This window comes from Stenella coeruleoalba (assembly GCF_951394435.1).
Source record: "Stenella coeruleoalba genome assembly, chromosome: 17".
Classification (NCBI taxonomy): Eukaryota; Metazoa; Chordata; class Mammalia; order Artiodactyla; family Delphinidae; genus Stenella; species Stenella coeruleoalba.
In genome coordinates this window covers 72,283,059-72,307,299 of record NC_137163.1, presented here as the reverse complement: position 1 = coordinate 72,307,299, position 24,241 = coordinate 72,283,059, and the positions used below count along the sequence as shown (strand labels likewise).

General features: G+C 42.6%; 1 protein-coding gene across 9 annotated transcripts in view; it reads right to left on the bottom strand.

The window, feature by feature from the left end:
• The window catches only part of ASPH (aspartate beta-hydroxylase), a 414,018-nt gene that overhangs the window by 377,838 nt on the left and 11,939 nt on the right, over positions 1-24,241 (bottom strand). For all 9 annotated transcript variants that reach the window (XR_013824500.1, XR_013824501.1, XR_013824502.1 and 6 more), the window contains exon 2: positions 1,276-1,425. Coding sequence is in view for 4 of the 9 variants with exons in the window: in XM_079901409.1 (XP_079757535.1) it covers positions 1,276-1,425 (150 nt within the window). In the remaining 5 variants the exon portion in view is untranslated. The remainder of the gene's footprint in view (positions 1-1,275; positions 1,426-24,241) is intronic.

Below are 24,241 nucleotides of genomic sequence, written 5' to 3'. Positions count from 1 at the left end.
TTCTTCCTCTATCACTCTTACCAATCTACTCGGAGGCACTTTCCTCGAAGTACAATAATAAAAGTAAAAAGCTTTAACAAAAGGCAGATTACATGTGTGTTTTGTTATTCTTTGCCTTTCCCCCCGGAAAGATGGCTGGCTATAAACTAATAAGTAAAGCAAAAGTGCAGAACGGTCTATGGAAGGGAGGGGATTTTCCCTGTGAGACTGTACATACGGAGAAAAGTATGCATTTTTTTCAGTGAAAAAGTCCACATCTTTCACTGGATTATTAGAAAGGAAGGCCATTTACTCACAACAGCCCGAAAGTGGAAATAACCCCTATGTCCATCCATGATGAATGGATGAGCAAAATGTGGTGAATCCACACGATGGAACATAATTCATCCATAAAATGGAGTAAATACCAAACCCTGAAAACATCACACTAAGTGCAAAACAACAGACACGAAGGGCCATGTATTGTATGATTCCATTTATGTGAAATGTCCGGAATAGGCAAATACACCAAGTGTATTAGTGCTTGCCAGGAGACAAGAAGGAGAGGGGGATGGAAATATTCTGAAATTAATAATGATGACAGCACAAAATTATATGTTAAAAAACAGTGAACTGTACATTTTTACACATTTACAATATTGAATTTTATCTCAATTACAAAAAGAGACTTGGTCAGGTGAAACCAAAAAAAAAGTATGACTCCAAAAATTATAAAGAATCATTAACGTAAAAAACCGTGAAAAACTGCAGTGATTATGGGGAGAGAAAAGGAAATGGAGAGGAAAGGAAGACAACTATCAGAAATAACACAGCAACTTCCTCAGAACATCCTACAGGCCACACCTACACATGCACATGCACGCACACACACACTCACATCCACACACAACAGTTCCAACAAGGACACAGAGGCGTGTGCTTGGAAATGCTCTCTTCAAGGCAGGGTCTTGCAAATTGTGTTTATGATCCATTCATGGGTCCTTAAATAAATTCAGTGGCTCCTGACAAGTATTTTAAAAATTCATAATACAACAAAATAGAATAGAAATTATAGAGTACTGCATGTCGTGAGAGTACGTACTGTTAAAACTTTTTGGTGTGATATATAGACAATATAAAGCCTATTTTTTTCTATGACAGATCATGTTCAAAGAAGTTGAAAGTACCACAGCGAGGTAACCCTGATAACATCCCCTTTTGTTCCTTCCCTACTGAGAACCACTGAGAGGCTACAGAATTGACAGTACCAATAAGAAACAATATGAAAATCCTTACCCAGCACTTCCTCGTAATCAACAAGATCAAACCAGACCACAGCTACCGATGTCCAGACTCCGAGCAATGCAATGACCATAAACCACGTGAAAAACGAACTTCCAGAAAGTCCTCCTTTCCTCCCATTCTTGTGTCCTCCATGCTTTGTCTCTGTTAAAAAAATAAAACAGACGGACAATGTCATTATATAAGAAGAAAACACTTTATTGAACCTCTTTTCACTGAAATATTTCTCCAGGAATTTGTGAGTACTTCCAGTGGTAAATCACTTCAAAACTATCAATAGTTTTCACTTAAATTCTTAAATCATGTTACACAAAATAAAGATTTTAAAAATGGAAAAGACTATGCTTAGCGTCAATACCACATAAGTATGACCCTAACTTCTAAGTAACGAGAGAAATAAACTACTAATGGGCTAGCGATTTTTTTAAAATAAAAATTGATATGTGTATTCCTTCCAAGTTCTTTATCTAAACGACCTAAATATAACCTCCTTCAAAGTTCAGAGCATATCAACAACTTAAAGAGATCATAAATGTAGCCAAAGCCTTTATTTTTCCTGTCGCATTTAGTTTCTGTAGAATCTTGAAAACTGTAACTGCCATAGAAGAAGCTCCCCGCAAAACGCTTCATATTCTTAGCCAGAGACACAGAGATAAAGGAAGGAAACTATTTATAGGAAACAGAGGTCAGGGAAGAAGAGAAGCCAAACAGTGCAATTCAGTCCACCTCCACAAGATCCACTGGGACCCAGGGGAAAAGGGAAAGGTTTTCATAATTGGTCTCGACGTAGGATACAGTTTTGTAAAGTGCTGTCCACCAGAAGTGTCATATCACATTTGATATGTTTAATATACTTTATACTCTTCTGGAAATACTCGTACAGCCAAAAATAAACAAAAATAATGATAGCCAAGTAATATTAAGAGAAAATGGTCAACACTGTCCTTAAAAGGACCATAAAACTCAAATTTCTCTTAAAAAGGAATATGATAAATATTAAATATTAATAAATAAATTAGAAGAATATGTCATATCTCAACATGCCCTTTGGGAAAAGGAAAAATTTATCAAGCAAGTAGGAAAGTAGGATGCTATCTTCCGCTGGTGGAGCACATTACCTCCTCTACGTGCATGCGATTCTCACAAGGGTCCTGTCAGTGTTTCTCAAGAGGGTGTTTCTAGGTTTAAACAGGACAATTCTTCATCCTGTGTGACTGTTCCTCACACTGCAGGGCAGCTGGCATTCCTGGTTTCCTCTGGTCCCACAGGTAAGTAGCTCCCAGCGATTACGACAAACAAAAACACCCCCAAATATTTCCAAGTGTCCACTACAACACTGGGGGTAAAGATGGGAATAATCATCTCTGTTTTACAGAAAAATGATGAAATGGTTCACCCAAAGCCACCAGCATAAGGTGGGTCGAGCCAGGAATAAGCCCTGACTTCTATGGTCCTGAATTCCTTGCTCCATATGAATGGGCCAAATTACATGATTTCAGATACCTCACTAGCTCTCATCTAAAACCTGCTTCCTGATTCCTAAATCCAGTTCTAATTAGGGAATACTGGTAATAATTTTCCAGTGGGTTAAATCAAGAACATACTATCAATTCTTCTTGTTAAAAAGATATACATTAAAAAAAAAAAAAAAAAAAAAAAAAAAAGATATACATATTTTTTAAACCAACCACTAGATCAACTTTTCAAAAGGGGTCATAAAAACTGAATCAGTCTTGGAGTGTGTACGTTATGTTTGTGGATATACACACTCAAACATACACATATTTACTTATATACCTATATTTAAGTATATAAATTGGTGAACTAAAATAAAACAAAATTCCTTCTTAAAGAAAAAGTCAATTTCCTTTTCTAGTGTTCTTTAAATATTAACAGACCCATCAATAAGGGCCAGATTTATGAATAATCACATGGTGAACTTACAAAAGTATGCTTTACCAAATAAGATCCGGCCACCTGATTCGTTTCTTTTCTTTTTCTTTTTCCTCACATGATCTATTAAAAGTCTCCTAAAAGCTGGCTATATAAAAACATAACTTACACATTTAAAAAAATACCTGCTGGGCACAGATCACAATGTTACTTATTAAATCCACTTAAAATAGGCTCCACTGTTTTATTATCTGAACATGGTCACCGGAGTGGAGACTGGGTGAAAACTGTCTGCAGTGCTGGTGAGGGAAAATGATGATTTCCAAAATTTTATGTGTCTTAAGGATAGAAGTTATACGAAGAACAATATAAAATAAAGCACCACTATAATTTTTAAAAAGAAAAGAAATAGCTTCTGTGGGAAGGGGAGCGCCACAGATTCAGTAACAGTGTTGTATGTTTAATTTACTGAACTTCTACAAACATGAAGACATTGTTTAAGACTGTATGCAGGGGACGCGGGTTTGTGCCCCGGTCCGGGAAGATCCCACGTGCCGCGGAGCGGCTGGGCCCGTGAGCCATGGCCGCTGAGCCTGGGCGTCCGGAGCCTGCGCTCCGCAACGGGGGAGGCCGCGGCAGTGAGAGGCCCCCGTACCGCAAAAAAAAAAAAAAGAAAGAATAATGCCTTCTAAATATGGAACTATAATAGTGACTAAGGATGTTCCTCCCTTGGCTACTTATTACCTAAGAATCAAACTTAAACTTTTTATTTAAAATAAGTGCTAAAATGGCAGGAAAACTGGGTTCTTGTCTTATCTCCTCTTGGACATTTTGTAACTGATTACCAGTCTCTTGTACTGTTCCTGATTAACTAGAAAATAATAAGGCCAAATAAATATAGTTCAACATTTTATTCATTCATTTAATGTATTTATTCAGCACATATGTGCCAGACATGACTCAGTTGTTTACTCAATAATTAAGTTTTCAAAATGTGTACCTCAATAAAAGTACACCTCAGACGATGCTATTTGAAATAAGCTTATAAAGAAATAGCTAGTAAAACAAAATAATCATTTGAATTCCAAGTCCAATTCTTTCTCCATTTCTATCTCTTTCTTAAAGCAGAAACAGAGGGGGAAAATTCCTGAGATTCTCAAAAGGAAAGTATCATTTATCCAAGTTGATTCGTAATACTCGTCTAAGTTATTGACCTGCAACACCAAATACAAGTAAAAAGTGGAAATGAGTTTTTAAAAAAATTATATAAATGCATATACCAAAACAGAGAGAAGGGATTAGGAGGGTAAAGAGAGAGAAAACCAAAGACAGTAAAGAATACACCTTTACCTAGAATCTATTCCCATTTATTTTAGACATGATGCTAACAACTTCAATCAAGTTTCCTAACTCACTGCACAAAACTAAAGAAGAGACCTTAGAGACAGCCTCCCCCAAAGGAGTTAAAGCAACAAGTGCTGATGGAGGGCAGGCCTATGAAATGTCTGAATACAGCACGAGTAGACACAAGAACCTGAAGAGTGGCAGGAGGCCATTTACGATTGATGCTCACTGGCAACCCTGACTAGTCCTTAACTATTAAACTTACAGTCCTTAACTATTAAAGTAATCTTTAGTACAAGGTAATCATGATATCATATTCATTCTGTCATTACACTATTGTTTTAAAACTGTTTAAGAATGCAAGAAATGTACAATAAATTCTGGAAAGATTTTCATTCAAAATATTTTTTTATTAAATGGATTTATCGCTTAAAAAGTAAACGTCAAAAAAAAAGAGTAAATGTTATTTAGCTAGAACATGAAATAATTAGCATTATTTTATCCAACCCTTTATAATGTCAAATACATGAGGTGTTACTCCAGTAGTATTAATCTTTTTACTGTTAATATTTACCAATTCCATAAAGGAACAAAACAGTAAATTATAGAAAGGAGTCTTTCTTGAGACATCTTTTCTAGGGGAAACTTTTTAATTGACACTAAATAGCACACTCTTGGTATGTCACTTTGTAAATATGGTGTACCTAGTCCCAAAGGGCAGATAAGTTTCTGTCCAACTAAACTGAAAAAAGCAGAGTAAGATAAACCCTTCGAGAGAGTTTAAAACTCCCCAAGCACACCTGAAACCAGTACTGTGTTCCAAACATATTCTGGAAGAACATCTAGTAGTTGTCCCTCTTTTCTAAAATCAGAATAAATCTAAGAATTTTCATTTGATTTCTGGCTCCATAGTCAACCTATATAGTCCCAGGGATTAATCAAAAAGATTTTTTTTTAATGAGGGTTAAGAATATGGCAAGAACTATGTGATTCACTTTTTTCCACATTGACCCATCAAATCAGAAAACGCTCTCACATACTACCGAACACAGAAAATTACCATGGTGATCAATGGAATGTGTCTCCCCAAAATGAAGCCTGGGCTAGGGACCATCGGAAATTTTATTTATTTGGTTAGAAAAGGGAAAATAGAAGATGCCCCCCCAGCACCTGAGCACAAGTCAGTTACTTAACTGGAAGGACAACTAAGTGAACTACAAATAACCATTCATGAGATTTGGTAAGCATTATGCCGGTGATTTCATATTTATACACAAATTCTACTCATTTAAAGTTAACATAAAAGCAATTCATCAAACTGGTTATTTTTCTGCATTACAAAATGTCCCCCTTTAGGAGTCATGAACTGTTAAAAGTGGGTCAGAAGTAACAGCTGACTTTGCCTCACTATGTACGTTAAGCAATCCATGCAGAAGAGGAGAAACGCCTTCTAAAAGAACTGAAAGTCCGCTAGATATCTCCTATTCTTCTTCACGGCTCCATGGGCCACTTTATCAGAAAAGTCAAGTAAGCCATTCTAACCATTTATTTAAAACGGTGTTCAAAGCAGAGATACTCATACTCTCTATACTAATAATAGAATCCTTCCAGCCGCTGCTCGGGCAGCTGAGAGTTGGAAGCAGTCTTGAATATGTCTATTTTATTTTTCTTAAATACATTTTCAATATAATGAGCCAATATAGCTTGCCTTCAATTAAATGAAAAGACAATCTTAACTTACAAAGAAAAGCAAAAACAAACACATACAAAAATGTAAACCAACACATCATTAAAGAACACTCGAAGGTTAATGATTTGATTTGAAAAACAAAAAAAAAATCCCAATGTCTTTTCTTTGCATTTATTGCCTACTTCACAAAAATTAGGTCCATTTCCACATATGGTAAGTCTCTGCTTGAGCCAACTAAGTGTGCTCATTAATACAAGAAGGGACGTATAAAGCCCTTAAATTTCCTATAATTTTACATGAGATCTGAATGCACACAATTCTTTACGTTCACTGTAATTAATGTCTAAGACCAAGACAGACAACATGTTTATTTTTCTGAAGTTTGTAAAATGTGGTCTCTGGTAGTACGATACAATAAAAGATATTCTAAGTTAAGACACTAAAACTTAATATTCATATTACAGACAGATTAGTCCATGAAAAATTAAACTATTTTGAAACATCGAGGTCTCCAGAAGTTCAAAATAGAAAACGTAGAAGATGCAGTCAAAGCACTTAGCCAAAAATATTTGAACAGCGCACAACTGAAAACCAAGCTAAAAATCGTCGGCTAGATCCCAAGTCACTTTTAACCCAAACAATAAAAATATACCTTTACCTTCTGCCATTTTGATTTCTTCAATCCATTAATAATATATATGGAAGAAAAAAAACCAAAGCCCTATGAGCAGGTATCAGGCACACCACAGGCCCTTCGTTACTAGAGCTGTGGACTGGCCAACAGCTCCTTGGGCAAGGCCTCTAGAACTGAAATTGGACCTGACTGCAAACTCTGCTCACCAGTTATTTTTAGAGGCCTTTTCCTCATGGCCAAATACTGCTAATCACTCAGGCTGAAATACTCTGCTAACAGTCCGACTGCTGGGATTCCTTTCTGGGTTGGTCCTATCCGCCAATTCCAAACCCTAAAAAATACCAGGCATGCTGAAAAAAAAAAAGGAACAAATGCACTGCCAGTTTGGGTGTTTTGGGATTCAGGCTTGAATGGTTTTAGCAAGTACCAAATCATTCAAAACTGAAACAAGTCTTGCTATAAAATGTGGGCCCCAGCCCTGCAACGGCTTAAATTGACCCTTCGGAATCTAATCAAATGCCTAAATGAAAAGTCCATTACATAGTTTGTTTGAATGAAACAGAACCCTAAATGGTAAGAAATGGATTAATGCTCTAGAATTCTGATTCACAGGCATTACCATCCCAAGACTAATTCCCTCAACAGCAAAACTAAAGCAACAATCAAAAACTTTTTCCCTAGGGAATTCCGTGGTTAGGACTTGGTGCGGGGGCCCGGGTTTGATGCCTGGTCAGGGAACTAAGATCCCGCAAGCCGAGTGGCATGGCCCCCAAAAAACAAAAATGTTTCCCTAGAGAAGGAGAGACAGAGAGAGCTGTGAAGGAAGCATGGAGTGAGGAGACAGGGAAAGAAGGAACTCTTCATCAGTAAGAGTATCACCTAGGAAACACTATCTCAGGGAACTGGGAAGCCATTGTACAACCGTATTCTGATTTTCTTCATCTTCCCTCCAGTCCCCTCTCCAAATATTCTCTCTGGGGAAATAAAACCAGCCCAATTTATTTACTGATTTAAGATTGGCAGCTCACAGAATTCATCAGAGCTCTGATCAGTTCCACTAAATCAATCTAGCACAAATTGTCTCCAGAGTGAGGCAGCAACCTTTCAAAGTTCTTTGTGAGTCTTAATTTTTTCAGTCAAACAATGCTTCACATGCAAATGAAACAGTTAAATGTTCTGAAAAGGAGTCAGCAACCTAAGATACCAGTATCTGATGGCTCAGAGCTGGGACAGAGTGAACAGGGCAACTGGGACAACTAATCAAAACTGACCAGGGTCTTAGGTGTTCTGACCAAGAGCCATTCCTTTCCTCAAGGATCTGTCCCACTGAAGTCGGTGCCTGCTACAAGGTTGAGTAATGAATCATCTGTTGACAGGGGTTTAAGATAGATGACCGACCAGCACACAAGTTTACTAGACAAATATTTCAGAAGCTTCTTGTGTTGTTTTCAGAGGGAGAGGGAAAGTGACAAGAGGCCCTTCTTGAGAGCACTGGAAACCAAGCCACCACACTTACACGGCGGGTAGCCGGCTTCAGACTTAGGAGACCTGAATTCAATTCCAGCTGCTTCATTACCTTTGATTTTAAGGAAGTCATCAAACTTCTGGGCCTCGACTTCGTTGCCTATAAAAAGTGTCTTGGGGACTTCCCTGGTGGCGCAGTGGTTGAGAGTCCACCTGCCGATGCAGGGGACACGGGTTCGTGCCCCAGTCCGGGAAGATCCCACATGCTGCGGAGCGGCCGGGCCCGTGAGCCATGGCCGCTGAGCCTGCGCGTCCGGAGCCTGTGCTCCGCAACGCGAGAGGCCACAACAGTGAGAGGCCCGCGTACCGCGAAAAAAAAAAAAAGTGTCTTGGCACAAATGGGGTGCAAATATTTGTTGAAGTCATGCATGCAACACATTTCGACTGAATCCCTCTGGACTCGTGCATACGTCTCCTCATCTCCAATTCACAGCTCTTTTCATGATCCTAGCCTGCCACCAAGACTGCAGGGGCTGCTAGGGTTTCCTCTTTCCCTTTATGGGCCTGTACAAGGCCAGCTGCACCCTAAATTCTGGGTCTGGGGCCAAACACTGAACTGAGACAAGAATTACAGCTACTAAGTACGGGTATGCCTCACCACTGAGGCTCCTTCCACACAGCTGCAATTACTACTCCTCCACAAATCTTTATCACACATATTCACACATCCTAGAGTTAACCTACTCCTTTGTTTTTTGCAACAATTTTACAGTTATTTCAATCAAATCTCTTCCCTCCTCAATTTTGCAATAATGGCATACCTGTTACTCTGGATAGGGTGATTAGGATGAATGAATCTCTGAAATAACATTTAATCCATCACAGTGCTTAAGGAAAAAGAAATCCTGATTTGCAAGTAACTATTTCTTATAATAACAATTCATTTTTATGATGGGAAATGTTTATAAAGGCTTTTAACTAAAATTTGCATATTGCAATCATATTTTTAAAACCCTAACAAAGAGAACTACAGTAGTATTAACTATTCCTTGTAGTAGCTGCTGAAACTAATAGCAAACTCCTAGGTCCAAGCAAAGACCAAACTTCTGCAATGTGCTCTACTACTCTCAACCTGACACAACTGGAGACCACAAGAGTCAAGATCTATGTCCACGGAGTCCAGCGCTCTCCCTGCCTCCCAAACTGACCAGGTGAAAACCCATCAGAGTTCTCATGAGGTGACAGTGATGACTCCCTCCACTCCCCCAAGCACCCAATCAAAAGTGCTGCTCAAACTTTAGAGTCACCTGGAGGACTGGTCAAAACAGATGCTGAGTCCACCCCAGAGATTTTGATTCTGTAGGTCTGCAGAGGGGCCTGAGAATGTGTATTTCCAATAAGCTCCCGGGTAATCTGATGCTGCTGGTCTAGGGACCACACAGAAAGAGAATCACTGCACTACTGCCTGCACTAGCCATCCCTTATTCTCAGGGTCTGGAGCAGGGGAAAGGAGCTCTTGCTTTTACCAAGTTCCAGACCATCATTCCTTACCACCTAAAAAAGAAAAAAACAACAGAACCCTGTTCCCCCAAGGTCCATGCTGTCCAATTATACTACCCTCCACCTGCCCCATCACTGTCATCACCTGTGTGCGGTGACCTCTCCTCTCAGTGAAACCTTCTTCACCTCAATTCCAGCCATAACCATGGGATTTCATGTCCAGCTGTGTGGCCAGCATGTCAGGTTCTCTTTCCGTCATTTCTTTATCCATCCAGTGACCTTGTTCCCTTCCGTTCTACATCCACACTAGTCCTTACATTCTCACCATGGACCTTACCACAAACCCAACCTAACTCACCCTCCTAATCACATCTTCGTTCTTGCTGAAATATCTCTGCAGCTCTCCTAGCACAACCGTCCTAACAGATCCCGCTAAGAAAGCTCTGCTTGTTCGGGGGCATCATGAGGACTGCAGGATACCATGAGATAGCGAAAATACAGTTCTTTAAAACAAAAACGAAAACCCTCTCATCTATATATAGTCTCCAAAGCAAACATGAGCATGTCTTATCATTCTAAACCCAATATTAAACAGCCAGTATCACAGAAGTAACAAAAGGCAACTCAGCAGACATTGGATGAAATCTCCTCAAACACACCAGCTCCGCTGTTCCCAGGTAGAAGGGACACTACCTCTACAGGCAGAGGTTTAGGTTCTATGGAATACGTAAGCAACCACTCTGATCACGACTCTCCCGTTGTTCCAGCTTGTTTACTCAACGATTTCTTCTTAGGTCCTGTAGGTCTCTTGCTTCTCCTTTTTTCCCACCCCTCTTCATTCCCCTCCTGCCTTCACATCTTTCTAAATCCACCTTAAGAGCCCATAATTCGTTATTTAAATCACTCCCAGCCTCACTAAGCTCCCTGCTGCTCTACCCTTTTCACTGTAACAATCTGCCATCATTGGCTCCCCGGACAAACACAGCTATTCCACAATGACTACGTCAAACTTATCTGCCTCTAAAGTAGTCTATCTTTGCAAACTCAAAAAAAAAAAAAAAATGCCATAGCTCTTAACCTCACAGAGAAGACAGAGCCATCCGCCGGAAGCTGTCTGCAATGGCTGTGCTCTACCAACTATTACAAGCCGAAATTCGCGTGCATTCATTCTCTGCTTCCCTCCTAAATCCTCCGTGCCCCTTCCCTCCTCAGCCACCTTATACTCTATCTTTTCCCTGTCCTATTCCATCAGCTCTCTGCCTTTACGGCATCTTCCCTCAGCCCCACAGCTATAGCCCCTGCCCTTCCACCTCCCTGTCACAGGTGAAATTCTCAGCAGGGCCATCATGTCACTGCTTTCGCTCTCCAACCCCCTATTCACCCCTTAGAACCTGGAGGCTGCAATCTGGCTTCTGCACGGGCCTCCAGTGTAGTGGCACCAATGTCACACCAATGACATCCACGTCACTAAAGCGAATCGAAAATTTTCAGTCCTCATCTAATTTGTCCTCTCAGAAGAATTCTCCCTCCTTCTTAAACATTCTCTTCCCTTGACTTTCATTACTCGAGAATCATCTTCGACCTTTGTGGAATTCTAGTTCCCAATCTCCTTTCCTAGCTCACCCTCCTCCAGTTGACTTTTAAACATGGAAATTCCAGAAGCCTTGGTCCTATGGCCTTTCCCTAGTTTATTTTAGCTACCACCTTTTCTAGATAGCTTAATTTTTTCTCTCCTTCAAGCTCACATACCTGTCTACTCAATACCCCATGTGAGTGACTTAAGGACACCCCAAACTCAACTTATACAAGACTGGACCCATCATCTTTCCCACCTCCTCTCCAGTGTTCTAAATCTCATAAGCACTTCCATCAAGCCAGTGACTTAAACCAAAACCCTGGGATTCATCCTAGATTTTATTCTCTCCCGTTTCCCAAACACCCATCTCCCAAATCAGTTTCTACATCAGGCCAATGGATTACAACTATGCCAAGATTTGAATTCTCCTCAGTACTTGGGTCACCCTTGCCTGTATGTACCCCAGCATGATATTTTTAAAACTTTTTCTTGTATGCGCCATGCCATGAAAAAGTGGGAAGTTGTCTCAAATGACCCATATTTCTGCCTCTTTCCTACAATCATCTAAATCCAAGTTAGCATCATTTCCTAGACGACTACAATACCTTAACATAACCTTTAGTGCCCCACACAGCAGCCAGAATAATTTTTTAAATCTGATTGTATCCCTACCCTGTTAAAAATCCCTCAATGGCTTTACAGTATTCTTAGGATAATATTAAAATCTACAATGTGGCCTTTAAGACCCTACTCAACATGGCCCCAGTCTATCACTCCGGCTTTAGTTTCGTGTCCTTTCCCCAAGCTGTCTATACTCCAGCCACAAAAAACTCACCATGCTCTTTCCAGTCTCAGGCTCTCTGCACACGCCGTTCCCTCTTCCTGGGATGGCAGCACTGTGGTCCCAGCCTAGCTATCTCCTCCCACTTGGCTTAAATGGAAACATTTTCTAATATACTCTCATTGTAGAATGTACTTCTTCAGAGTGTTCTTTCATTGGTAATTAGACAACTACAATAATTAATTTCTTAAATTCTTTCTAACTCCAGAATGCAAGTTTCATGAAGCCAGGGACTGAACCTGCCTTGTTCATTAATGTACATTTGCCCTGCACCTAATTGTTAAATAAGTAGGTAAATTCTTTCTCAAGTCCTTGATATTATATGAGTAATCAAACCTCTTCCTGCCTACACTTCAGAAATAAGAGAGCAAAGGGACACAAAAAATGGTCCAACAAATGCCAAGTCACTTCAGGTTTCCTCATCTCCAGGAATTTAATGATCCTAAAATTCATTCATAAGAGGAAAAGACCTATAAATCATTAAGAATGAGATATTTCAAAAAAGAAGCCCAGTGCCTCCCGAATACTGGTGATGAACCCAAATCGGTCCATGACCAAGTCTTCATTGCTCTGTGTCAGATAAATTCCTCATTGATCAATCTTGGGTGAATGACACCCAGCTTGAACATAAGAAGGCCTGAGCACGAAGGAGATGTTGTAGCCCATTCATCAGGTCCAACAGCCAGACACCTGACGCTCCTAACACCTCTCCTGAATGGTCCTGTGTGGAAAAGGCATGAGTGGCTGGAGGAGTGACAAGGGGCTGCCCTGGGTTTTAGAATTTAGTAAAACAAAATTGAGAAAGCCATTTCCATTCGTATCAGGACAAATAAGGGAAAGAGAAATATTAGCAACAGCTATCTAAATCAGCCTCCAGATACTTTTTGGAATCTTTATTATTCTTTGGAGCCCCAAGCTGGGGAACCACTGCCCTAGCTTGTGCCTCTCTGTATCACCTCTGCTTCACTGCAGAAGGGAACACCTGAATCGGAACACGGGTCCATCAACCCCACCTTATGAATCTGTGATGGGCCAAAACTCCACCGGTAAGATGCTAAAAACATAATAGAAATGGGAGTTAATTCCAAAAGCTCACACCAGGCCTAATGAAAGAGTTCTTTAAACTCCGTTATTCCTTCTAGAGAGAATTTAATAAAGAAAGAAGACTTAGTCTCACAGGAAAAAACACCCCCAACCTAGTCAATCATTCATCTGTGTGGATGGCTATTAGCACGGTATTGAAATTCAGAGAGTCTCCTGTTGAACCTAGAGTGAACCTAGAGTGGAAAAATGTATTTTTAAAAACAAAAAAGTAAGTTGTGGTGTCCATTCAGAAACTGAGGTGGTGAGGTGAAAAGTTGTTAAAAAACAACAACAACAAAAAAAGTTCTTTTTTTCAAAACTAAAAACAACAGAAAAGCCTAGCCTACCCTTTTAGCTCTAATTCCAAGGCAATGAGACTAGGTCACAAAGCCCTTATGTGTGACCACCACCAATTTGCTGCTGTGTCCCACTTCCACCTTAACCCATCTAGACAGCAAAAGATGGGTTCCCCACCAGTCCCCATCCTTCCCACCAGTCCCCACTTTCTAGGGCAAAAGAATTCAGCGTTTACAACAAAGTGCCCTATAGATGCAAATAGGGCGGGAAGACAGGGAGTAAATAAAAGCATTAGCACAAAATATAGGGAAAATTCACACGTAAATTACAAAACATATGGGTCTTAAAAACTATAGGGCACAGGGCTTCCCTGGTGGCGCAGTGGTTGAGAGTCCGCCTGCCAATGCAGGGGACACGGGTTCGTGCCCCGGTCTGGGAAGATCCCACATGGCGCAGAGAAGCTGGGCCCGTGAGCCATGGCTGCTGAGCCTGCGTGTCCGGAGCCTGTGCTCCGCAACGGGAGAGGCCACAACAGTGAGAGGCCCGCATACCGCAAAAAAAAAAAAAAAAAAAAACTATAGGGCACAAAGCTGATGCGATTATGCATCATACTACATTTTTTGGGGACAGCCAACAACGTTTTACTAAATAAATTAATAATGATGAACCTGATTTAAAAAATAATAAAAAGCAAGAATAGCTGCAATTGTGAATTGCATAGTGAAGAATTAAACTTCAGCCAAAGAGAGCTCTGGCTCTTGCCCTTGCCTGCTTGGAGGTCCCTGGCATGTCCTGCCTGACAGGAGTGATTTGTTTGCTTGGGGTCTTTGGTCACCGAACAGTCTTAACAATGTGATTTACGATGAAGCTTTGGGACAGGCTGTGTGGCTGTATCGCTTAACGGCAGCCATGCTCGCAGCATGTGATGGAGCCCCAGTAAATACCTCTGGGTACCAAAGGCTCGGATGAGCTCCCTTAGTTGGCAATACTCCGTGCATATTAGGCAATACTTATGTCCCTGAGGACGATGGGAGCTCTGTGTTCGGAACCTTCCTACTTTGTCCTGAGTCTCGTCCTTTAGCTAGTTCTAATTTGTATCCTTTCACTGTAATGCAACTGCAGTGATGAACAGAGCACTTTCCTGAATTCTGAGTCATTCCCAGGAATTATCAAACCTGAGGGTGGCTGTGAGGACCTTCAAATTTGTAGCCAGCTGGTCTGAAGTGATGGCAGCCCTGGGGACTGACCCTCCCGCAGCAGAGCTGATCAGGAGCAGGGAAAACCAGGGAGGAATGGCTGCAGAGGAAAGGCAGCGGCTACCAAGAAGTCTGCACCCCCGCAAGGTGTCAGCTTCCCCTGACCCGAAGAGGGCAGCAAGGGAGAGCAGGGGTTTGTACCATCTCGCCAGCATCGCGCCCCAAAGCGCTGACTGCCAAGCATGTGACTTCCCAGAGCAAGAGAGGGTGACGTGTTCTGCCAGGAGTGGATGCCCAGGAGGGCTGGAAGACATCGCATACCCTGGGAAGGTCCCACCAGGCCTTCCAAAGAACTCACAGAGGAAGCGTTTGGGCGCCTGCCACTTGTGGGCAATGGGGGCCAGGTGATCTTATCAACTAGCAGGAGACTCCGATAGGGCCCAGCGAGGGGACAGAGGCCTTTCCCTCTCTCCCTCTCCCTTCCCTAGCACCCCTGACAAGCTAGAGCCTGGAAGAGGCAAGAAGGGCACTGCCCCAAAGCAGACCACGTGGAGAGGACGCAAATACCACTTCCCCACTGCAGGCCCTCCTGCCTTCCTGCCAACGGAGACGAGAAATTCTGCATTGAAAACGAGATCTTATTTAAAGCACACAGGCTTTTAGAAATGGAGAGTGACTCGGGTGTTAAGGAATCTGTCCCAGGGATGGTCAAGAGCCTCTGCTACCCAGAGATTAATCTAGTCCGACTAACCACAATGACTGGAGGAAAATGAAGCTTCATGCCGGTACCCCGCCGGACAAAGCCTGCTAAGTAAAGCAGCCACAAAACGCGGGCTGACCCGTAAGACACTGCCAGCCCTTGACCATAGGGAGCCCACAGAAATGGCTATTTCAAAGGATCAAAAAACAATGCATGACTAGTTTCAAGATATTTGATTACAGAAAGTTCCAACACACAACAAAGGTGAAAGAATGTGACGTAGGATATCCGTGTATGCATCACTCAGATGCTACAATTAACGTTTTATTATCTGGCTTATGGCATGTCTATTCATCCCTCCATATCCATCCGGTAATCCATTTTATACGTCTAATACATTTCAAACTAAATGACAGACATTAACACACGTCCCCTAAGTACTTTAGCTTCTATATCGTAAACCACAGTCCAACATTTATCATTTTTACATACGATGTACATAAAATGAAATGCCCTAATTTTAAGTGTACGTTCCCTTAGCTTTCACAAAAATATATACTGTGTAACCCAAATCCCTATCAAGACACAGAACACTAAGGCCACCCCTAAGTGCTCTGACGGCCCTTACCATCCACATTCCACACCAACCCCAAATGCAGGGACAGCCCCACTGTTCTGCTTTTTTTCCACTGTAGGTTAGTTTTGCCTGTTCTTGAAATGTCATAAAAATGTATTACTTTTATATATTTTTTAAATATATCACCAAATCGGAAAATGCTGAACCTGGACAGGGTTTCCATGCTTTACATCCTGAAGTGTGACGTCTACTTCAGCACTTTTACACAATCACTGGACCTGTGACACAACCATTCACAGAAGCCACGTCACTGGCTCAAGCACTGTGCCAGTGAAAAGGACAGTCATGAAATCAAAGTCCAGGATGTCAACTCAATGTCTGTTAGTGGCAGACATCACAGGGGAAAAGCAAGATAACTTTGATTACTTGAAGGACTATTTTCATTAGCTCCTGTGAGTCACAAAAAGTTTCCCAGCTAGTTATGTTCCCCTCAAATTCGACTGCATGGAATAAATCTAACGCCTCTGCCACCCAACAGCCCTGCCAAGACTTCAACCTCTTCTTTCAAAAACTAGTGTACTTGTGTTTTTATCGGCATGTTTTCCCCCAACTTCCCATGACTCGCGCATTTAAATTACCGGTCTGTTGTAAAGGAAGAAATCAAAGTGTCTCTTTACTGTGATTTTCACCTTATCCGTACCTCGTAAGAGCTACAGAATATCACAAAAAGCAACATATCTTAGAGGAAAGGCATCTGGTTTACTCACGAGACTTTGTGGGAGAAAATCTATTTTAATAATAAAAAAAATCTTTAAATAAAAGAGAGACCAACAATTCGAAGGTGGAGGTGGCTGTTTAAAGGGTACCATTGGAGTGAATTAGGAAGATTTGACTACGGACTTTAGTTAACAGTGCTGTGAGTAGTGTTAAACTTTCTGTGTGTGATAATTACATTGTGGTTATATAGCAGCATATCCTTGTTCTTAGGGAAAACGTGCTGAAGAATTCAGGGGTAGAGTATCATGATTTAATTAAGTGGTTCAGCAGAAAAATGAATAAATAAATAAAATGGTGTGTGTGTGTCTAGAGAGACCAACAGAAAAGGCAAAGGCATCAAAACAACTGGTGAATCTAAACGAATCTTCTCATAACTGTCTTGAAGGTTTGAATTTTTTCACCCTAAAAAGTTGGGAAAATCCAGATTTCCAGGCTCATTCTAGTCCTAAAAAGAATCAGGTACTCCAGAGGGTAAGGGTTAAAAATCTGAAATGCTAAAATCTCCCAGGTTAATTCATGATTGGATTCTGGATAAGTAAACAAGTTTGAAATTTCAAAACTTCAAGTTTTAAGGATGCTTCTGGAGACTCTTAGAGGAATCTCAACAGGGAGTGCAGTTAGATAATACCGCATCGCTGTTGCATTCCTTAGGTTTGAGAACCCTACTGTGTCCTTAGGAGATGCATATGGGGAAGGAAGTAGTAGTTAAGCCGGTTAAAATGTCATGCTGACTAACAGGTTACCTTCAAAGAGGTCCCAAAGAGAGAGAGAGACAGAGAGGAAGGAAGGGAGGGAGGGAGGGAGGGAGGAAGTTAGGAAGGAAGGAAGGAAGGGAGGAAGGAAGGGAGGGAGGGAGAGAGGGAGGGAGGGAGGAAGGAAGGAAGATACACAAACAGCAAACGTGACCAATTGCCAGCAGCTGCTAATCCAGGTGACGAGTACACGAGCCTTTCAAGGTACAAATCTTTTTGCTGTTAACTAGGTTTAAAAGTTTCAAAACAAAAGGTGGGATAAAAATAAAAACAAAATTAAACTGATTTTAAAATAAATAAATAAATAAATAAGAGAAATCAAGGATCGAGTCAGTCCTAAACCCAGCAGTAATGAAAAGGACACCGATTCTGCCTCTGGCCTCCAACTTATGACAAACCAAAGGGGAAACGGTCTCCTCCAGGCAAGTTCTGCCCACAGACCTCCATCTGCTGGCTGGACATCTCCGCCGAATGCCCTGAGCTGTGCCTCCCGTTCACCTGGGAGTACAAGCCTAACTCCTCTGCAGCCTCCTGACGGGGGCGCGGGGAGGGCTCCATGGGGGCCAGCATCCCAGGGTGCTCACCCCTCCCCACACCGAGCTAACAGGACACCCTCGGCCCAGGGCCTCATTGGAAAGGCGCTCCCCACACCCCACCGCCTCCACCCCCGCCCCCAATATGCAGGCCCTGCAATTCCGGAGGCAGCCCGCCCTGTGTAGGGCGGGACGTTCCCCTCCCTCACCTGGCCGCCGATTACACTCACGTGCAGGGGGATTCCTTGTCAGACACATCAGGCGGGCAGCACCCACACCGGGCTAACACGACACCCTCGGCCCAGGGCCTCATCGGAAAGGCGCTCCCCACACCCCACCGCCTCCACCCCCGCCCCCAATATGCAGGCCCTGCAATTCCGGAGGCAGCCCGCCCTGTGTAGGGCGGGACGTTCCCTCCCTCACCTGGCCGCCATGTGCAAGGGGCTTCCTTGTCAGACACATCAGGCGGGCAGCACCCTCTGAGACCGCGAGCAATTAAAAACCCCAACCCCAGCAAAACAAAACACTAGGCCTTCTGGAAAAGACACCTCCTGCTTCAAGCCTGTCCCAGCTTATCCGCAGCAAGGAGTTCATTTTGCAGAAGTGTGCAACCACGTCAAAGTCCGCCTTCCCAGCCAGGTTGCCTGCGTGGTGTCTGTCTCCCTCCCGGGACTAACCGCCCTCACCTGTGCGCCACACACTACTTTAAGAGACACTAGCTGGGCCGGACGCTCTGAAAACTGACATCCACCCACGAAATCAGCGCTCTGTGGGTCCAGTGCCGCAGTCAGCTGGGATCCACACGGTCACAAGACGGATGCTCTACCATCCGAGGCCCAGGGGGACTCTCAGAGATGGTGTTGAACACCTTGGTGAAGTCCGGAAAAACTACAAGATTGTATCCCGATCACCTGTCCAGAAAGCTTACCAGAATGCACAGCGAGAACCTACACTTAGTAAACCCGCAGCGTCCTTTCTATCCACTGAAAGATAAAAGTTTTGCTCCTTTTTTCAAACATCTTTATTGGAGTGTAACTGCTTTACAATGGTGTGTTGGTTTCTGCTTTATAACAAAGTGAATCAGCTAGACATATACATATATCCCCATATCTCCTCCCTCTTGTGTCTCCCTCCCTCTCACCCTAAAATTTTTAATCCTAGAATTTGTCTAGGATTGTCATGAGACATCAGTTTAGAGTTGCCCTGAATCTACTTTTCTTTCTTCAGTACAAATGGGCCATTTGTCCTTCGAGTGTCTTTGTCACCTCTTCTAATTCCACAGAGTTTAACTGCCCAGAAGACGTTAGCTGGGGCTGTAGTTTTGAGAGTCCTGAAAAGCCTTAGCGGGTTCGCATTTTAGTCTTCCTTTCCCTACTCCCTGAACCATGCACACTTCGTTCATCCGAGTATTTACTGCTCTGCAGCCCATAGGACAGTGACCTTCCCAGAGGCTCGTGTTAGATTTGACTGCTGTATTCCCCTTCCCACGGAGCACAGGACCCGGGACATAGTAAACCTCATTAACTTCACTGGACAATTTACATGGTATTCCCACAAAAAAACAATGCAAATATAAATATTTTGGGGGCCATCTAGATGGTAAAGCAAATATAACATACATGGAGTATTCTGAAAACAAAACCGGACCACAGTCTGGCTCTGGGTGAGGGACAGGAATGGCCAGGGCAGGTCCAGCTAGAACCTCATCGGCTTCGTCGACTCGGCTGCCCTGCCCCACACCCCAAGTCTGTCCCTTTCCTCCCAATCCTGCCCCAGTTCAAAACCCAAGTGATGGTCAATGTGACCACCTGTTCTGTTCAGGTGCCCCCTAACTCTGCTCTCACTGACTCATTTTTACTCTAACCTCCCTCCCTGACCCCTGCCCCAGCTCCAGCTTCAACAAACTCACAACCTCCCTCTCTGGCTGAGGTCACCGGGAAGAAAAGTCACCATACACCCCGCTTGCCATCCTGCGCTCAGGCTGCACTGCAGCAAACTATTGCAAATACTGGTCTCTTGGCTGTGTTCCCGAATAACCCAGCTAGGCTGCTGCCAAAGTTCCTAGGAGTATGACCCAATGAAATCTGACCGGCTAAAAAGGCTGAAGTCTCCAAGCTTTACGCCAGTTCCCGAGAAGCTAATGTTCAGGCAGAAAGCACAGGTAGGCTTTTTTAAAAAAAAAAAACAAAACATCTTTATTGGAGTAAAATTGCTTTACAATGGTGTGACAGTTTCTGCTTTATAACAAAGTGAATCAGCTATACAGCACAGGTATGTTTTACAGGTGCTGTCCTGACTGGGGTCCCTTCCCTAGCAGTGGCTAAATATTTGTAATACCATCTCGGATAAAAGTCTTGTTCTAAATAGAACATTTCTGCTCAACATGTAATTCGGATCAGCAGAATAAGCTTCTCTCAGCTTTATAAACGAATGTAAAGATTTTAAGACACAAAGTAATCAAAATCACAGGATGGTAAATTTTAAAAGGCTTCCACAATTTTCTCCATGCACCTGAATATGCATTCATTCAACAAATACTCTTGAAATCCCTGCCCTGCACTATAGCAATGAACAAGAGAGGCCACTTAGCTTACAGTCCTGTGGAGGAGAAAAACAAATAAAAATAAATTAAAAATTCATTTTGGTAAGTACTATATTAGGGTAAAAGAGTATATGGATGCAAGAGGGAGAAGATATGGGGATATACGTATACGTATAGCTGATTCACCTTGTTATAAAGCAGAAACTAGCACACCACTGTAAAGCAATTATACGCCAATAAAAATGTTAAAGAAAAAAGAGTATATGGGACAATGTGGATGAAAATAATCACTTGGGAAGAACCATCCTCTTGAATTCAAAGATATATAGCATTTTGAGGGACAATCTTCTTTATAAATGTTAGCATTGTTCATATTTTTTATTTTTTAATTAAAATTGACAAACTTTAATCTTAAGTCAAGAAGGAAATATTGATAATTCTTACAAAAGAATTTTAAAAGCCAAAACCGAAAAATAAAGGGAACAAAAACTTAGCAGTATTTCGGTATTCACATAAATAATTTTAGTCTATCTATGAGTCACATTTAAGAATAAAGTGAGGGGAAATCAAAATCTTGCAAAGTAAGCAGAGCTTTTCTAATTTCACAAAATTCAGAACAAATAAATGCCTGCTTTGCTCCAACCCTCCTCCCAGTCAGAAGGTACAAACTCTGAATGCTTCCTACTGGCCGAAGTACCACAATGCTTCCTACAAGTACCAATGCTTCCTACAAGTACCACAATGTTGAAACTACCAGCAAGGACTTGATCGATTTAAACAATTCTCCACATCGTAATAATTTTTATTTCTTTAGCTCCAACACATATAAACATCAAGAGGACTTTGTGATCTGTCTTATGGCCCATACCATAAACCTAAAAAATAAAATCCACCTACGCAACACATAATTTTGGAGCACTTATTACATTCAAGGCAGCGTAGAAGACACAAAAACGCAGCCTACATATTCTCAGTGCCCTTTTGATCTATGAGAGGGAAGTAAGACTTTCCCCTGTATTTGTTCATTCTAATATTTACTGAGCACCTACTACACCCAATCATTTAAGCCCTGGAGATAAAAAGAAAACGAAACGTGGTGTTTACCTACACCAAACATTAGGAGTAACTCTCCCAACCCTAACAATTACTCTAGACCAGGGTGAGTAAACTGTGACCCACCTCCTATTTTTGTACGAACCAGGAGCTAAGAATGATTTTCACTTCTTAAATCAGTTGAAAAGAAATCAAAAGAAAAATGTAATAACACGATCATGTGACCACAATGCTGACCCCTGATCAGAACAACTGTGGCAACCCCTCGGCAGCCAGCGATGGTGAGACAGGTAGGACTGAGCCAAGGAGCCCTGCTCTAAGCAAAAGAGAAAAAGCCCCCTTCTTCTGCTGAGCGTGAACAGGGAGGCAAGCAATCCCAACGGCCGCCGGCTGCCATCCTGAATCCCGGAGTGGCCAGCCTCAGGATGGCAGGCACCCACACTGAGAGGGCGCGTGCCCTGAGGACATTTTGAGCCACTGATCCTACCACATTCGGTATGATCACATCGCATCTTTTTAAATGAAATCAATTCCTAAACTCTTTACGGGAGTTTGCATCTGATGTCTGTTCCTAACACAGAGCTGCCCTTACAATCAAGCAAGAATGAAAGAAAACAGATCATCACGGTACAAAAGAAAATGGCTGTTTTGGTCGTGGTGGTATCACCCATATAGAATAAGTGTAGTTAGGAAACGCTTACTACGTGTCACTTTGCAGCCAATCTTCGTAAGTATGATATGAGTATTATTATCTCCATTTGAAAGATGGAGAACTATTTAAAGGTGCTTCGAGAGGTTTGTTGACGTACTAAAGGTTAAAACTGAGTGGCGGCGCTAGTACTTGGGTCCAGTTCAGTCTGATAGTTTGTTGTCAATGATTGGGTCACACTTTCATCTGCTGAAGGAACCCGTGAATCAATGAGGATGCTAAAACAGTTGACTGCAGAGGGCGCTACAGAAGCTCGTGCTGGGGGAGGGGGAAGTGGGTTGCAAAACCCAGTCTCTGGGGAGACGATGAAGGGAGAGTAAGAAGAACTCATGGAGGAGCTGCATCTTGAAGGACGTACAGGAGCCACATAGGGAAAGAGGAAGCGAGGAGCTGTCACGGAAGAAACAGCAAGTGCCCATGCAGAGACGACAGAGAGCGACTAAATATGGCTTAATTAATATAAATATAAAGAGAGCGAGGCTGGGAATGGCTAGAGAGGGTAAGAGAGGCAAGACCATGAAGCGCCTCCCAGATGGTGCTAAGAAATCTAAACTACACCTTGAGTACCCGGGGGAACTACTCAAGGTTTTCAAATAAGGAAGGGACATGATCTAACTTCCAAATAATGAAGGTGACAATGACAGAAGGATGAAATAGGAGCAGTTATGAGTAATCGAAGCAACAACTACCGGGGATCTAAAACATTCAACTAAAGTAGCTTTGGAGTCAGAATTGGGATCTTGACTCCAGCTCCGACTTTTACAAGCTCCATGATCTTCGGCAAACTGATCTAAGCTTCCCTTTCTTCATCTACAAAAAGGGAATTTAGAGGATTACTGTGGGAATTCAGTGCTGACATATAAAGAAGTACACAGTGTCTGACACATAGTTAGCGGTCAGTAACAGGTGCTGTTTTTCCTCTGTCACTACCGTTATTAAGTGAAGAGTGTGTGGCACAGGATTAGAACCGTGCCCAGCAAAGAATCCTCAGGAAGATTATCCTTCAGGAAGCAGATAAAGAAAAGGAACAAGAAGAGCCCAGTGGATTTGGGCTTAGTCTCTGCTGATTCCAGAAAGACCTGAGGGAGAGAAGGCAAGGAGCCATACTACTCACCTGCAGAATCTGGCTGGTTAGAGGAGGGAGAGTACAAGATCTTTGTGTCTTCTGTTTTCTTTTTCATGTAATGAGAAAGACTAAAGAAGGGGGTCCAGGCTGTGGGAGGGGGTGGAGGAGAGTTCTCAGGGAGAAGGTAAGTGACGGTTCAGGTCTCTGAGAAAGTGGTGCCCACTAAGGGTCCTCGAGAGAGATCCAGGACTCCGACCACAGCCTTGGCCTCCCTCTTAGGTGGGTGGGGGCCGAAGGTCCAGGAGAGCTGTGACTGCCAAGATTTTAAATCCTAATTGTGGTGCTGGCTCACCTTCACTCACCCACCACCCCGCTGGGCTTGCGCCTCAGTCTGAAGAAAGAAAAGGAGCTTTACTGAACTACGCGTTCAAGACCTACTTCAGTTGCTGGGTACTTCCATGCCCAAATCAGAGCAATAGCTTGCTGAGATTCTCAACTGGTCTGGCTTTGCAGCCACCATGGGTCCTAGACCATGCCTCCTTATCAGCCTCACATCAGTTGCCCCCCCAATGCCATGCAACTCAAAGGCCAACCCCACCCACCACTGAAGCGATGAGTACTCCCCTCAGGATGTCCTCTGGTTTCCCTGCACAATGGGAGGAAGCCACATGCCAGAACTGAATGGAAAGTAGTAGGTCCTGAGCTCAGAAAGTTGAAGATTTAAATAGCTGGG